Consider the following 16913-nt stretch of genomic DNA (forward strand, 5'->3'; position numbering starts at 1 on the left):
TCCGGCATTTCGATATTCCTGTTGTGTGCGAGAGAGAGCCCGAACGACGAGTTCAAACTCTGTTCTTTGGAAGGGACTGCGGTTGCGCCAGTGAAGGAGGAGCACAAAATGTGCGAGGCCGCGAAACCTTCAGAGACAGAGCACGTCGAGAGCGAGGCCGTTGCCGGTCTACAGAGAGGGGTCATTCCCGTGGTCGTCCCTTGGGAGAGTGAGGCTTGTTCACGTAGCCATGAAGCGCTGGAGACCTTCCTCGTATCTGAACGCATGGGCGACTCTCCGGAATCGTCTAGGATATGGTGGATATGGTGGATCAGGATATGGTGGCGGCTGAGCGAAGAAAGTGCTTGACGGAGTCAAACGGAGTGAAGATCGCTCAGGGCTCTAGCTTCGGTGAGTGCACAGTGCAGGCGTTCACCGAAACGGAATCAGCCACATAGCCGAACAACCCGCCTTGCGGAGACGAGGCTTGCTCCGGCAACCCCATTAGGGTCAGTGTAGGGCTGGATACCTTTCTCGTGCCTCTGCACTTGTAGGGCTGGATACCTTTCTCGTGCCTCTGCACTTGAGCGACTCCTAGACATTGCAGAGAATAGAGAGAGAAGTGCAGGATGTGGCGATTCACTAAAGCGTTCCTTGCGGAGACGAAGCTTGTTTCAGTAGCGCTAAGGTAAAGGAGATGCTGGGAACCTTCCTCGTACCTGGGCACTATCGCGATCTTGATCTTCCGGAATCGACAAAAGTAGAGCAGAAAGCCGTGGTTGCGCAACAGTGTAGGAACCCGACGCTGGGGTTTTTAGCTGCACATTCGATGACCACCTGGAAACGCAAAATATTTTTTTAGACGGCGCACAATCAGAAGAGCTAAGTGTTCGGCGCAGAGAAAGCTCGCGAAAAACGCCACATCCCAGATCGTAAGACAGAGGAACAGACCATCCCGCAAAACCGGAAAGGGTTCAGTATGGCGGTTCAGTAAACCAAGGGGTCGTCAAAGGCTAACTGGGAGAGAACAGGGCGCGCCTCTGCAAGAAAGGGTGCAGTTGAAATGCTCAGCCTGGCTGAAGATGGGGAAGGCCAGAGATGGAAATTCAAGACGATGGGCAAAACAAGAACAAGGTAAAAGTGGGAGCCCACGTTTTGAAGAGTGCGCTTGTCTTTTTCTTGAAAAAGACAAGTACACTTGTCGAAAGGTTGGCTCACTCTTTTACATTGTTCTCGTTCTGCCTTGCTGAGACATGCGCGTCGGAACCGGGCTAGTCTAACATTCTTTGAAGTGGAAGGCGCCGGGTCAGCGTGGACAAAGGGGGAGTGGCTATTGTTCCCGCTTTGACAGCCTCTCCCATCAGGGACGAGATAGCAAGCCTCGGGAACGCAATGTGGCAGATGACTGCAGTAGGCCGTGTATGTCTGGCACCATTTGTTGTCCTGTGCGTGGCCCTAAGGCCTTCAGGCTGCGACCGCATCGAATGTCCATTAATCATGAGTAATTGTCGAATTGAGTGCATCCATAAGCTTTCTTTTGTAGTTAGTGCGCGATACAATTTTTCTTGTATTAGTCATTAAGGACGTATTACTTCTGATTTCAAACATTTTGCGTCGGGCTCAGAGATTCGTTTTGTTGATTTTGTACGAGCCAGTTACGCGCATCATAGAGCGAAGCAGGTTTTGCTACAGTGGAGACTTGTGGTTGCGCCGTTTTTTTTGTAGATAAGCATTGATAGTGGAGGTTTTTAAAGACAAACCATTATTGAGTAATTTCATGTTTATGGAGTAGGTGCGGTATCGGTTACAATTGCAGAATTTTGATCTGGTGAAGCGCGTTTGGAGAAGGTTTTCTTTTTCAAGGTGTTTGCGGGCAAATAGAGTCTAGCTTTTTTTAGGTTTTAAATGCCACTCTGTGTATTTAGTTTAAGGTTAAAGCGGTAAGCAGAGCCCAGCACATTTCGCATTAGAAGCGCTGGTACTGGCAGGTGCCACTGACGGAACGAGCAACTCATCACACGGCACTGATCCCTTTGACCATTTCTATCATTGTCAGGAGTCCCATGGTTCAATAGGGCGCCTCTGTTTTCTCCGGCGACTCGTGAATCACGCGCCACGTAGGAGAATGTTAGTTCGGAAAGGAAAAGTTTGAATACGCAGGACGTGTTACCGGGAGAGGATTCCGATTCCTTCTGCGAATTTTAGCCTATCCGTACCATGTGACACGACAGACAGTGGTCTTGGAGCCGTTTCGAGGGAGAAGGGCTGACTCTGGTTCAGACGCCTCGTTTATTTTTTTCTTTATGGCATTTTTATGAGCTGTGTAGCTTGATAAATGTCTTACTTCTTGATAAGGAACATTAGGTGTCTTTTTATTGTTTTTATGTTCTAAAATATCTCCATTTGTCGCTTGCCTCAGAGCTGCTTGAGTGGCGCCTTCTTTGATACACGAGTGATACGAAATTTATCAAAGCGTTAGGCACGCTAGAGCACTGCACGGGCCGTTTTTTCAGGTCCGGGCCTGGCCCAAGCTCGAAAGTGCTATGCTCCGGCACGCCCGAGCCCGACTCGATAAGTTCAAACATGACCCGTACCCGGCACGGGCATGAAATATTTTGGTTTTTACGTGCCAGAACCACGATCTGATTATCGATCTGATTAGAAGGGTGTTTTCGCATTTCGTCGTCATCGAATTGCGGCCCCAGTGGCCGGGATTTCTAGAGATAGTTTTGACTGTGTCAGGACATCGTCTGGCGCTGTTGCTGATAAATGAACAGGTAAAGTGGAAGGAAAATTATATATTCAACGCATTATACTCGTGGGTTAACCGCGCGATACGAAAGCCTGTGCTACATTTGCCAAATAGCTGTGCGGCAAAATTTTTACCAAGGATATAAAAGAAAGCTGTTAGCCGCATCTTAATGAAACCAACGGCATATGGATTGCCGTCATGCGGCGCTCATTAGAGTGTTTTTTTATATTCCGCTTAATCAGTTATTTACTAAGATGAAATATGCAAAATTGTTAATATCCACTTTATGGCCTAGTGCGTTTTGTCGTGTTGTAGAAGGGGTTCAGAAACGACCGATACAATTTTTTGTGGCAACGTACATGCTGCGTCGTAATTGTTTTTCGGCGTTTCAAGAAACCTCGCAAATTCTGAAAGCGCCGTGAATCTCGTGTGCCTCATGTAGCGGGAAATGAATTGACACTTACCGCCAAACATACTACCGCCATTATTGTATCCGATACGATGCTTTGCATTTGTATCTTAAGATACTTCGATATATTCGCAAACTTCTTATTACAGATGTATATAATGCAGCAGCAAGCGCGTATGCAGAAAAACGTTTGCTTGAATATTTCTTGACTCATCCTCCTCGCGGCCCGCCCTCTCTCTCTACCTTGTGACCTCATCAGTGACGTCATGGAGGTATTGTTTTGTTTGTGAATTATTCCCAGTTGCACATCCGGCAACCGCTATTGGCGGAAGTGAAGTTGGACCGAGTGTGGTATAGGGAGTTTCCGCACCCGGCTATTGGTACTTGTGACGACCTCAGAAAGCTGCCCAAAGGAAAAATCCACCTAATGGAAGTGCGCTAAGGGACCTGATTTAGATATTGAGGCTGGCATTCAGTCAATCAAGGCCAAATTCATCAAAGTTTTATGACCCACCTAGCTGGATATGCGGAAAATAAATCACACTTTCTAAAAAAAAAAACGTTTTAAGTTGTTTAAGTAGCACTGGAATTTTCTGCATGCTATGGTCAAGAACTACACCTATCACTGCATGCTGTATCCTAAACAACACGTCGGCGACTTCTGCTATTAGACTTACAGTGGTGTTTTTTTTTTTTCAGAAAACTTCAGATGCCACCCCGGCGTGCCAATGACTTATGACGTCATGAAAATCAGGTCGGGGAACTGTTTAAACTTCTCTTTCTGTGTGTGGCTGCTTCTAGCAGACTGAACTTTACAAAAAACATACGCAGGAGAAACGCGCATAAAATGTGCGCTTTCTTTCTTAACATTAAAATAGCAGCTATTGGAAGTTCGTATATTCAAAGTAGTTCACTACTCAGGAAAGCACGTGGGAAGTATTCAAACTAGGATAACGGCAACGCCTTTTTTGCTTGACACAAAATATGGGCGGGTGTGGCGTTGCAGGTAGGGCCACGTATTTAGAAAGATTAGGCCGTATACGTTCCAATCAAAATTAAGTTTCTACAAGCGTCAGATTAAGAGTGATGACACACGACTTTGAACATGCTTATTCGTAAGGTTATTCGAGCGTACCGGAATCTTGGAAGAACGTTAACATAATCCTAATGCATAAGAAAGGGGACGCCAAAGACTTGCAAAATTATAGACCGATCAGCTTACTGTCAGTTGCTACAGACTATTTACTAAGGCAATCGTAAATAGAATCAGGAAGACCTTAGACTTCTGTCAAGCAAAGGACCAGGCAGGATTCCGTAAAGGCTACTCAACAATAGACGATATTCACACTATCAATCAGCTTATAGAGAAATGTGCGGAATATAACCAACCCTTATATATCGCTTTCGTTGATTACGAGAAAGCGTTTGATTCAGTCGAAACCTCAGCAGTCATGGATGCATTACGGCATCAGGGTGTAGACGACCCGTATGTAAAAATGCTGAAAGATATCTATAGCGGATGCCATAGATATGAGTCGGCCATTTCATTTGAATGTAAGCCCCAATGGCCAGGTACCCATAATAGTTTTAGAGAATTCAACAAAGGAGGAACTAATGTTAGAAATGTCTTTAGAGTTGCCGAATTGGATGAAGTTGTAAGCGAAGTACAGACCGAAAGGGAATCTGTTATAATGACCATACTTATTGAGTTTGAAGGGAGCTTCCGAAGCGCTAAAATCACTGCTAAAATTTCGGCTTGCGCTGCCAAATCATCTTTTTCGCCCTCGTGACCACTTAATCGGTGAGAGTCATGTCCCACAACGCGGGGAAATGCTCCACGAGATGCAAGGAGTAGAAGGTCACCTCGTCGCTCAAATTCATTGCAGTCGCTCTTGTGCGAGTCGCACGCGCAAACAGGCACAAATGATGTCAACAGCGATGAAGCTGTTTGAGAAAGATCCCAAAGCCGCACTTGTTGCCAGACTGTAGAGCATGCTGCGCTAAATCCGCAGCATTCAACCGCCAAAATCCGTATGCAAAAAATAGCTCGGTATTTTCCGTCCGTGGGGGTCGCGGACGACGCGCGGACGCCATGAATCCGTGACGCGTAGTCACGTGATGCCCCGTCCGTCGCGGGAGACAGATTTAGTCCGTCGTGTGGATCCACCATAAGAGCAAGCTTTAGCTTGGGCCCAACTCCGACGCGGCCTATTCAAATACATGTAAAACGCAAAAACGTTTTTCTGAGATAACACCTGAACCGATTTTAATGAAATATGTTGCATTTGACAGAGGAAGTTAAATTCTATTGACTGTCGGTCGCGACATCTTTATTTAGGGCTTGAATTTTGTTAAAAATATTTTCAAGTATTCCTCCGTTCGAAAAACGAAATGGAAGCACGAAGTTTACGAATTCATAGCTTTGCATCAAAAACAGATATAGCGGTTCTGTAAACGGCATCCATTAGATCATTCAAAGCGCACAAATTCGGTATGTCATTTTACATCTTATGTGAATTTGTTACGTTGCTTACAAGGGTTTTAAAAAAGCTGTATTGCCATATTACTAAGTTTACTTTATATTCATGTGTAACATATCAATTTTGTCCGCTTTAGATGTACTATTATATGCCATTCACAGAATTGCATTATCATTTTTTGTCGTTGAGTTACAGATTTGTATACTTGATAGTTTCGTTTTCTGAAGACATTCTATTTTTGCCAATTTTTAATAAAAATTCGCGATCTAACTCAAAAATTCAAAACAACAGTAACTAGATTTTAAGTTTTTCTTTCTAATGCAACAAACTTCGTTAAATTTGGTGTAATGATTGCCGAGAAAAACGAATTCTCCTTTTACATGTATTTATATAGGAGCATCCGAGCTAAAGCTTCCTTTTAAAAGAGAATATTTTTGAGGACTCGGATCACACGACGTGATTATGACCGCGAACCCTAGGACAGACGAGAGCAACAAGCTGCGAATGAACCCTGGGCGAATTACGACGTCAAGATTTCTGTGCCGGCGCTTGCGGAGCTTGTCATCGCGTACGTGTTGCATCATGCTCGGTCACTGGATTTCGAAGTGCAAGGTTCGCCGGCTGCTGCATTTCTCTTTGAGCGAAATGACTATTTAGCATCCCACTCAGTAAACCTTCCTTGCGTTGGCGTACCCGTACGTTAAATTAAATGCCCTTGATGGGACGCACACCAAAACGTCCCGCAATTGTGTTTGCATTCAATAGACTGTTTTAGTTGGGCGTCCGCAGCCACCCACGTACGCAGCGCGTGAGGTTGTGCGTGCGTAGCGAAGCGCGCGCGCACGAAACGGCAGTAGTTGGCCCGACGCGAAAATTGGGAAGAGGACTGCTGGCTTGCACGTGTAAAAGCCGGTAGTGTGCTGCTCAGCGCCGCCATATGCCAGCTTCTGAAACTGTATAGCCACTATCAGCCGCCACGAAGTCAAACCACAAGTTGGAGTCCTAGAACGACAGAAAGCTGAGCTAGTTGGTAAGTATTCATTATGCAAAATAGAAGTGAGGCGTGCAGACAGGACACAAAAGTAGAGAAGTGGACAACACGTGTTGTCCACCTCTCTACTCTTGTGTCCTGTCTGCACGCCTCACTTCTATTTTGCATATTGGAGTCCTATCGTAGGCCGGCGCAGTATAGAAAAAATGCGCTCTCGTGGACACGCGAGGACGTCCCGCAAAGGCCGCACAGCCTGAAGCGGACGCTATATGCGCATCTTTTGAAAAGCTGCGGGCGCACGCAAGGGACCGTGCGTGCTCCTGGGAACCGCGCATGCGCACTGTCATCTCCGCGGGTTTCCTGCGTACGCAGAGCTGTTGCGGACGCCAAACTAAATCTGTCTAATGTATGTAAGGCGACGAATGCTATTGTATATATGTCTGTCTTCTCCAAACAAATATCAGTGCTCTGGCTGCCTCACAAAAAATACGAAACGATGTCTACCAAGGCGAAAATATGAGCCAAGTGGACATCGTGCGTTGGCGCTCGTCTTAAAGGTTCAAACAGCCATTACTCGCGAGACGCGGCAAACGCAAGGCACCTGGGCGTGAGCCGGCTAGCATGCGTGCTGTTTGACCTTAAGAGCTGCATTCTAAAAGCAACATCAGAACTTCGCCTCTCTTGTGTCACCATGTCCGATTATTTGTTTTTGAGCTTTCGCTTGCTATTGCATCAACTCGCTTGATATTTGCTGGACATCTCTCCCTGGTCCTCACAGTGGCGTAAAACGACATTTTAATCGTCGGTTAAAAAAAAAAAAAACTGCTTCCTCATAACAGCTGCTTCTCGACCTACCGCGTCAGCGTGCTATGCAACGTGCTATGCAGCGTCAGCGTCATGCAGCGCCGCGCCAGCAGCGCTATGCAGCAGCAGCTATGCAGCGCCGCGTCAGCGTGCTATGTAACGTGCTATGCAGCGTGCTATGCATATAGCGTGTAACATTTGTAATGCGTGAAGAAATGTTCTTTGGGTGCTTGTTAATGTCGCTTCTGAACTCTAGTAACCAATACACCCCCAGCAGCACGCGCAAGACGTTTCCCGTACCCCACTGCGGCTGGGTCCTCACTAAAGCCTACTTGATTTTTTCCAATCAGAGAGTCAGTGCACGTACTGTTACTACTTTTATTTTGTTTTTATTGTTTCAGTAGTGCTGCCCCTATTAATGAACAAGCGATGAGGTCTGTTTCTCCGCTTGTTTATTCGTTTTTTTCTTGTTGTTGCTTCAAATGTCTGCCCAAATACCAGTCATGGTCTTCTTCCCCTTTACCTTCACGGTCACTCCGTTTGCTCTGAGTGCAAGAGTGTTCTCACAAATATTGGAAAATAAACCAATACATGTGCAGCTAAATAACTGAAGAATTTACAAAAGAAATGTTCTACACGTTGACACATAAACAAGCACAAACTACTTTTTCGTCCTTTCTTTTTCAGACTTGATGAACAAATTGATGGTAGAAGCACATCTAAGAATTCAGTGATTCAGGTTGGAAGTCAGTGACGGCTGTTCCTCGAGAGGTGATCATAGTTCAAATACCAATGAAGAAGGTTAATGTTGCTGCTGCCTTAAACGGCGCCTATTGGAGTGCTGGGACGTTACACGTATTGAGGGCTGTGGTATGCAGCCTTTGTTTCAAGACAGTCGCTGGCTGTCTTCTGGTATACGTGCTCGTCAAAGTTTGCTTCGACACGAGTGAATTCAAAGAAGCACGGTTCAAAGTACGTTGATATTTTTTTACCTCACTGCAGCCGTTTCATATGAAGCTTTCGCCCTAATAATACTTATACATGTGAACCTCTTTCCCGCAGACGTTGTTTGAAAGATTCTCTGTGGCGGACAAAATATCTGTGGCGGATGCGAAACAGCGAATGAGTACTCTGGCACCGAATAAAATCAGTGTAAATGCAGGAGTTCCGGCTGACGTCCTGAGTGATAGCAATAGAACAAGTGTCTCTGCACAGCAGCTGTGCCCACCTGTACCGCCAAATCTCGGTGAGCGTGAATATATTCTAGAACTATTTCTAAGTAGCACATCGGTGAAACTCAATCCTCGCAGGTTATCCCTTAACATGTTTTCTGCCATACATTCCTGTTAGTATTTTACTCAGTTAGGTGAAGGTGTGACCAATAGCATTTTTATTATAGCTACACCAGGTGAAGAGCCCTTATTAAACAAAGTAGGTGTAAATATCCGACTTTCCTACAACAGCGAGGATAACGGCGTTCCGAGCCTTTGTCGTAATGTTTTGCCATCACTGAACACCAACTCGACACAGGATGTGAGAGTTCTTGTGCGTGATGCTCGACACTTGCATTACTACGATATTTTCTCTGCCTTTCTACGGTTCTTTTATATTATTCGAAGACATGTGAAGGAATCTAATTCCAGTGCAAGCCGCGACAAGCGACAGTGGGCATATTTTTGAAATATTAATAACACTGCAGTTTTTGAGACGGGTTATAGGAGCACTGCCAAAGCTCAGGAAGGGACAAGGCTGGTTCAAAGCTTGGTTAAACCGAACAATGCATTTGCTGAGCACAGAAATTCCAAAGTTATATTAAAATGGTATGCCAAGCAAATGTAACATAAATGAACTGGCTGTACAAAAATTATAATGTCTCGCTGTCGGTGGGAAGATGGTTTCTGCAAAACCGAAGACAACAAAAACGACGTAAAACGACGCAAAATACTGTCGTGATGAGGTCGGGAAATGCAGCAATTGCTGAAGTTCGCGCGCACAAGACGTATTTATCACGTGACATTCAATGACTGATAAGAAGATTAAAATGCATTTAGACATGAAAAAAAAATGGGCCAATATCAATATCAAGTCGATATCAAGTCCCCCAGCTCTACAGTGGCTTGATCAAGAAACGTCTTGAATAAGGTCCTGCGTATTGGCAAGTTTTAGCGAATTTTAGTATGCAAGGAAATCTAATGCGCACTACCAACGCTGCTTTTGAGAGAATGGCGCACCATACGGGCCAGCTGTCGATGTAGTAACAGAGATACAATGCTCTTAAGAACATGACCAGCACGAGTGGCGGCACCGCACTGCATACAGTCAGTGCACCTAAATCACATGACGTAGACTCCATGGCCGATAAAAACAAAACAAACAAAAGCGAGGAAGGGATGTGCTAGATGCAATCACCATTATCCAAGTAGTAAATCTGCATTTTAGCAGAGGACAAACCAAAGCCAATTTTCGGGATCATGCTCGTGTTCTGTAACATTCTTGCAAGACATAACACGCACCATTCCTTCTGCGTTTTCATGGAGCACACCGTACCAGAGCTGTTATAGAGTCGGATCACAGAACTCTAACTGGCTAACTTGGGATGTCTGACAAATCAGTTTCGCGGTAATACGCAAAGGGCACAAAATTTTAAGAGTCACAACTGCTGTCCTACACCAAAGGTTACACGTAACAATGCAAAGTGAAGTTAACAGAATTTCGCTGAAAGAAAAATTCTACCCTGTCACGGGGATAAAAAAAAGAACGGCACTAAGGCCTTTTCGAAGCGCATCGGGTGCGTGCTGTGCAGCGCTGAAATTCAAGGCGCGAACTGATTCACCGAATAATGCCAACATTGACGTTGGTAGCGAAAAGGTCGTCATGCAGACGCACACTGACAAGCACGTGGCGAGAAACGAAATGCAAAAATGGCATCCAACTTTGCTGCAGCACGAATCTATACCTAAACGGCGTAAAAGAACTGAGAATGCATTTTCTATCCAAAGAATGAATGACTATGTGTGTTTGCCTATTGGTTTGCAAGTGCTGTTTAACATGAACATGCATGTATTCTATGTTTCTTTATATTGTGATGTCTTAACTTCCTTTGTTTGTATTGTCATGTGTTCACAACTATAGATAAAGTTACTGCAAACACATTTTGAAATCATATGTTGTTGATTTATTAATTAATTGCCCTTATGCTACTGTATAACTCATTGTTCTTCGCATTTCCTGATATTATGTAAACTACCTGTTGCTGCAAACCAATACTGCCTTCTAGAGGGGGTCATGGGCCTAGTCCAGCTGTCGAGGTAGCTTTTAGCTCTTGACCCTTTCCAGGACCCATTACTTCTGGAAAAATAAAGATTGAATTGAATTGAATTGAAAACCATACGAACTTGTAAGAAAAAAACCTTCGAAGTTGAATAAAGTTTCGCCCGTGTTGGCCTGATCGAACACGGATCGAACGCGTTTCCGGTGTGGCACTCTACACCTGATTTAAGCACTAGGGTAGCAGATCAGTGCGCGAGAAGTAATTATTGTAACTCTGAAAGAACAGGAGGAAGCCAATATGGCGCATAAGTTCTGCAGAAATGCGCAAGGTTGATTAAGATCTTTGAAATTAAGCTATTGTTTGGCACCCTAGAATAGGGCGAATAAAAATAAATACTTTGAAGTTTGTTTGTGCTTCGTGCTAATTGCTCAATGGTAGGTTTCAGTACGCAAATTTCTTAAGCCATATTATTCGTTGCAATAAAGGAGGAATATACGCGTTTTATAAGTTATAAGAGAGGTCGCAGCCAAATTCGTAAATTCGCGAGGTTCTGAACGCTTCTACGCTTAATAACAGCTATACCGAAAACTGTCTCAGACATATCGTCCTTACTACCGAGTCTAAAATGTAGGAAATTGAATGAGTAACTGCCTTTTCAAGTTTATTTAATATATCTGCGGAGCTCACCGAAAGAAATTTGGTGAAATGAAAATAACTTCGAAGGACGTGTCTACAAATCTGAACGCAAGTTGCGAAAACATGTGAGCTGCTCACCTTTTCTTTTCCTTTTTTTTGCAACGGATGCTTGAGTGGACACATGGAACTATTCTCGGGAAACAGGGTAAAGCATGATGCATGCTGTTTAATGCGACCGATCTGAATGCCTTGGTACTTTTCGTTGAAGGGCATTTCGGATTAAGAATAATTGTCCACAAATGTGAACACTGATAGCGAACAGGAAGATTTACGCGAACGCTCACAGCTACGTTTATTTTTTATCGGCCCCTCCGCGAAGTTATGGCGTGCTCCTTTGGAAACTGACAAAAGCATGGTCAAGGCAGGCGATTTTGGGGCCGCGAACATTGTTGCTAAGGGTGCATGGATTTAGAAACATTGGCCTCAAATTTGGACACCTGTGGCGAGAGAGCGCAGGAAAATGGGCATTCAAAGCCACCAAGGCACAATTACATACAAATGCAGAAGTGTTTCTATTTTTATTTTACCAAAGCACACTTATTGTTACTTTTTAGCAGTTCTACCAAATCGCTTCAAAATATTTAGGTACTCACAAGCGCACAAGAAAGTAAGATTCGCAGGAGCTTCTGTAGCTTTTGTAAAGCTTTTTGGTCCACCACCGTTCTATCTTGGTTTATGATAAGAGTAGCTTTCATACATTCATTACAACTTGAAGACTGCATTGTCATAGGAATAAAAATAATTTCTGAGGTCTGAGGCTTCCCTCGTCAGACGAGGGAAGCCTCAGGCCGGAGCTAATGTTTCTCCAAAGGCCACAGCTTTCGTCGAAGCACGAACGAGGAGCAGTCTCTTGTCAGCGCCTGTCTTCGTTTTTACTCTGTTCTTCTCTTGTGCGCTATATGCAGTAATGGATCACCAACATGTCCAAACTAACGTTATTTCTTGTCTAAACTTTGGCTCCTAGTGGAGCCCTTAATGTTTGGGTCCCAGTTTATGTCTTATATAGTATTTGAGGGGGGGGGGGTGCATGTATAGCGAATTGTCTTATTTAAATCTGTACGAGCATTTCCAAAGCATGCTTTTAAATTCCATTCAGTCCCGGCACACCTTATTTTGCTATTATAAGAATATTGCATACCATTAAAACAAGAGGAAACAAAAGTAACACCATTGGGCTGGTAGCTGAAAATAATGAGACTTTTTTTCCTAAAGTGTGAAAAGTTCAAGAAAACGAGATTGGTGTCCTATGAAGCCTAAGAGCTTCTCCAGTTGTACTAAGAGTGAGTCCGCAAACTTAGATCTTGGAGATTAGCTGAAAGTGTATTTTTATGAACAATAAGAAGAGCCACTATGAAATAAATTAGTAAAGCAAGAGCACAGCCGTGAAGCAAACTTGGGTACACGAAGAAGATTTCTGTGCATAATCGCTCACATTGGCAGCTGTTGAAAGTCCAAAGAAAGTACGAAGGCACGCATCTGTATTTTAAGCCTTTCTCGTGGTCGTAGAAAGAGAAATACTCAAAAGGACTCTCGCCGCTAGGTGTACAGGTGTTGCCACAGTCACAATTATTTCTGTGGGGCAAATGATTTGCTTCAATTTAGAAATAAACACTAACATTTACTGTAACTTTACTGCGACTGCTCCATCGTCTTCAAAACTATATGATTGGCTCGAAAGCTCCGTTCCATGTTAATTACACCGACCCACAGAGAACCATAGTTCTATGTCATATGAAAAGTTCTAAACACGTATGTCACAAAACTTTTCATTCAATAAGCGCACGTGACTTCATTCCACCTGATTCGTTTTAACCTTATATGATTATGTGGGACGCGGATTGGCGTAATGACAACATAGACATCAAAGCATCGCTGTCCATCAGCCATACTGCTTTCTAAAAGCTGCCTCTCTGCTCGGGTGGGAGATCAAAATATTAGGAACGGTCCGTTTTCTTTATTCTTACGATCCTATTCGTAACATGCTTGTTTGAAATATTTCAGTCGGTTACATACCCACCAAGATGGATGTACCATCCTTAGAGGCAGTAGAAGGAGAATTTCCCGACGTAATGACTGGCGGTCGCTTCCGACCCAAAGAATGCACATCTCGACACAGGTTGGCTATCCTCATACCATATCGAAACCGCGAAGAACACCTCAAAATCTTCATATACAACATCCATCGGGTGCTGGCGAGACAGCAGATTGACTACGGTGTCTTTGTTATTGAGCAGGTAAGTTGAGCTTCTTAGTCTCGCCCAGCGATGTGAGTGAGAAAATATTTGCAAGAAACTCAAGTTTGGCAGCACGGCTTCCTATGCACCTCTCTGGTGCTTTCATGAATTGTTGCGAAGTTTTGCTTTTCTTTCCCACCATTTATGTACGGCCGTTTTAGCATAATATTGTCAAGACCGCGACTTGTGTACGGTCAGCACCACGATGCAGCGTCACAATGCTTCATGTTTTGCCTCAGGGACTCACAGCTGGCGGAGCGTTTCTGCATAATAAAAGGAAGCTTTAGCTCGGGTGCGCCTATATAAATACATGTCAAAGGAGAATTCGTTTTTCTCGGCAATCACTGCACCAAACTTGGCGAGGTTTGTTACATTTAAAAGAAAAACGTAAAATCTACTGACTGCTGGTTTTGAATTTTTATATAGGCCGCCCATTTTTTACTAAAAATTGGCGACAATCGCAAATTTTCAGAAAACGAGTTTACAACTCCGTTACTCAGCAATGAAAAATGATATCAAAATTTTGTGAATCGCATATCATAGTACATCGACAGCGAACAAAATTGATATTTTCGACATGAATCGAACAAAATTTTATAATGTGTAAATGCAGCTTTTGCAGAATCCTTGCGCACGACGTAGCAAATTCACGTAATATATAAATTGGCATATCGAATTTCTCCGGTTTGAGCGATGTAATGCATGCCGTTTAAAGAACCGCGATATCTGCTTTTGATGGAGAGCTATTAATTTGTAAACTTCGTGCTTCTATTTTCTTTGAACTTTCACATTTTTTAGAAGTCTTTCAACAAAATTCAGACCCTAAATTGAAATTCCGCTTCCAACAGTCACTAGAATTTAACTTTCTGAAATGCAACGAATTTCGTTAATATTGGTCCAATGGTTATTTCAGAAAAGCGTTATTGCGTTTTCCATGTATTTGAATAGGTCCCGTCGGAGTTGCGCCCGAGCTAAAGCTTCCTCGTATGAACACGCAGCGTAGAAACAAAGTATCATCGATATATAGCCTGCTCGGCATCATCCGTGGCCTTTCACCATTCAATAAACGCAAGGTAGTGTATAGGCTTGGCTATTTATATATAATATATAAAATAATATATACTTTATAAAACCGCCTTTTTATCCTCATCTCCTCCTTCTTTACTTATTGGCATTACCCTTTATCATGATCGCTCCGTCCGGGGGTAACTATCTGCAAACAAAAATTCTTCCAGAAACCATCGAAGATGTTAGTGAAAGAAAGGACTTGGCATATGCGCGTTAGAGAAATCACATGAACACACTAGCAATACTTTCAAATATACTGCTTACCTCACTGAAGGTGTTCAAAGATGGAGCTGCAAACAATTGTAAAAATGTTTTGGCAGAGAACACGACAGCGCGATGATGACGGCATTATGATTGGATAACGACAATATACAGAGATAACCGCGGCATGATGACAGCGACGGCATGGCCAACAAACGACACGGAATCAACGGAATCACGACTGGTTGACGATGACGGTGCCACTACGGTGACATTAGGGCAAAGAAATGACGGTAGCGTGATGACGATGGCATTAGAATGGCTGCGAACGTGCAGGTAGGCTGCGACTGCGAACGAAGGGCAGGTATTGTTCCGACTATTTGCGTAAGATGATGCAGATTCTACTCACTGCGAGAGTTGGTCTAAGCAAATCAGCGGTGAGTTGACGAGTCCCGACGACACATCTGTTCAACAGACGCACAGCACAGACTTCGGCGATGAACGCACGCTGCAACTGTTCGCCCAGGTAGCGGAGACACTTGACTCAGCGCTATCCCCGGCCGCTGCATGTAAACCTTCAGATGCCACAAGCATCTCTCTTAGCAGCACGCACGTCTTAAACAGCGAGTTGGCGTTCAGCGACGAAGGCTTCGCGCTATTCGGCTATACGTGACGACAACTTCCGGTGGCAACAAAGCCAAAGCTACGCGCACGCGTTGACCCGTGTGGAACTGCCGTTTGTGTTACTTCTCAAATAGTGCCGGCTTTTTGGTTGCGGTTTACAGGACCAAGAAAGCCCCACCGGAAAGCCAAACTAGCAACACTAAGGTAGTGAAATCCTTTTCCTAAACAAGCTTTTGAATACGAAAATTCAGTAATGATTACTAATGTTGTTTTACGTACGCTATATGTAGCTTGCAGTTGCACTGGCAGACTGCATGCACATGTGCCGCAAATAGATCTCTGCTTCGGCTCCTTAGCTTTGGCTGCGCTGCCGCAGAAAGTGGTCGCCGGGTGTAGCTACTCGGTTGCGTGAGAGCATGAGCTTGTAGCGGAGAAGGTCCCGCCACCGGCCACCGCAAGAATGGGTGAGAGAGTCTAAGAAAGCTAATCTCCTTAGAAAAAGCTTGCTAGATTCGAGCAAACCGTACATTAGAGAAAGAGAAGTTTTATACTGGAATTGTCGCACCGTTCGTGAGTTATTGCGGTGTGTTTAATCATACGGGGTTCTGCCTTCATATCTGGTGCAATTCCTTCACTTTGACTTGGTCTTTTCAAATACATCACTACCGCTAAGGTTAGTTTTACGCTCTCCACACCCTGTGCCTGGTGCAGCATAATCAATAAGTCCATTTTCCGCCATTAAATCCGCTTAACCTAACACATTTCTTTGTTATCTGCTAAATCCAGCGTACATAAGGGTATGCTGTGCTGCCTCACCGATGCCGGTGACTGCATACGCGTTACGATGGCTTGCTGGGCTGTGGTACTTGGCAGCCCATCACTAACGTCAGAATCCAGGTGAGCGATGGCAGCGATGCCATGGTCATACGGGCACTCTAGATAAACATAACGTAGGTGGATCACAGGGACAGTAGAATCCACGGTCTTGATGGGTCAGGTGGATCACGTGACGCTAGTACCTGCGTCTTGCCATCTTTGCGTGCATGCACGCCATAACTATACAAAAAACAAGGTGCAAATGAGGTACAGTTTCGTAGCATTCATTTAGCCTGCTAACAAAAGCTATGCTTTACATAGATTCTCTCATGTGCGTTGAATCAGAATATTTTTTTTTTGCGAGATGGCAAATACAATCCCGTTAGTCTTAAAAAAATGGGCGTGCTTTAATTTTTTTCATATGTGAGCATTTATTGTACATTTCTTCATCGTCTGTATATTTGTGTGTGCCCTTCTTCTTCATTGTGCGAGTAGTCACATCATCATACACTCTAAGAAGAATTCCGGGGAAAACGGGAGTAACTGCGCAGTTCGTCCCAAAAAGGGCGCTTTCGTCCCTCGAGGGAG

At 44.2% G+C, this 16913-nt stretch overlaps 1 protein-coding gene across 3 annotated transcripts in view; it reads left to right on the forward strand.

Annotated features, from left to right (window-relative positions):
- Positions 1 to 16913, forward strand: part of LOC135918623 (beta-1,4-N-acetylgalactosaminyltransferase bre-4-like) — a 31055-nt gene that overhangs the window by 2527 nt on the left and 11615 nt on the right. The window contains exons 2-6 of one of the 3 annotated variants that reach the window (XM_065452255.2): positions 3290 to 3412; positions 3840 to 3894; positions 8103 to 8387; positions 8478 to 8661; positions 13384 to 13616. In XM_065452255.2, the coding sequence (XP_065308327.1) occupies positions 8208 to 8387; positions 8478 to 8661; positions 13384 to 13616 (597 nt within the window). In that variant the 5' untranslated portion in view covers positions 3290 to 3412; positions 3840 to 3894; positions 8103 to 8207. The remainder of the gene's footprint in view (positions 1 to 3289; positions 3413 to 3839; positions 3895 to 8102; positions 8388 to 8477; positions 8662 to 13383; positions 13617 to 16913) is intronic. The other 2 variants (XM_065452246.2, XM_065452264.2) reach the window with 2 other exon arrangements.

The sequence above is a fragment of the Dermacentor albipictus genome, chromosome 2 (assembly GCF_038994185.2).
Source record: "Dermacentor albipictus isolate Rhodes 1998 colony chromosome 2, USDA_Dalb.pri_finalv2, whole genome shotgun sequence".
Taxonomy (NCBI): Eukaryota; Metazoa; Arthropoda; class Arachnida; order Ixodida; family Ixodidae; genus Dermacentor; species Dermacentor albipictus.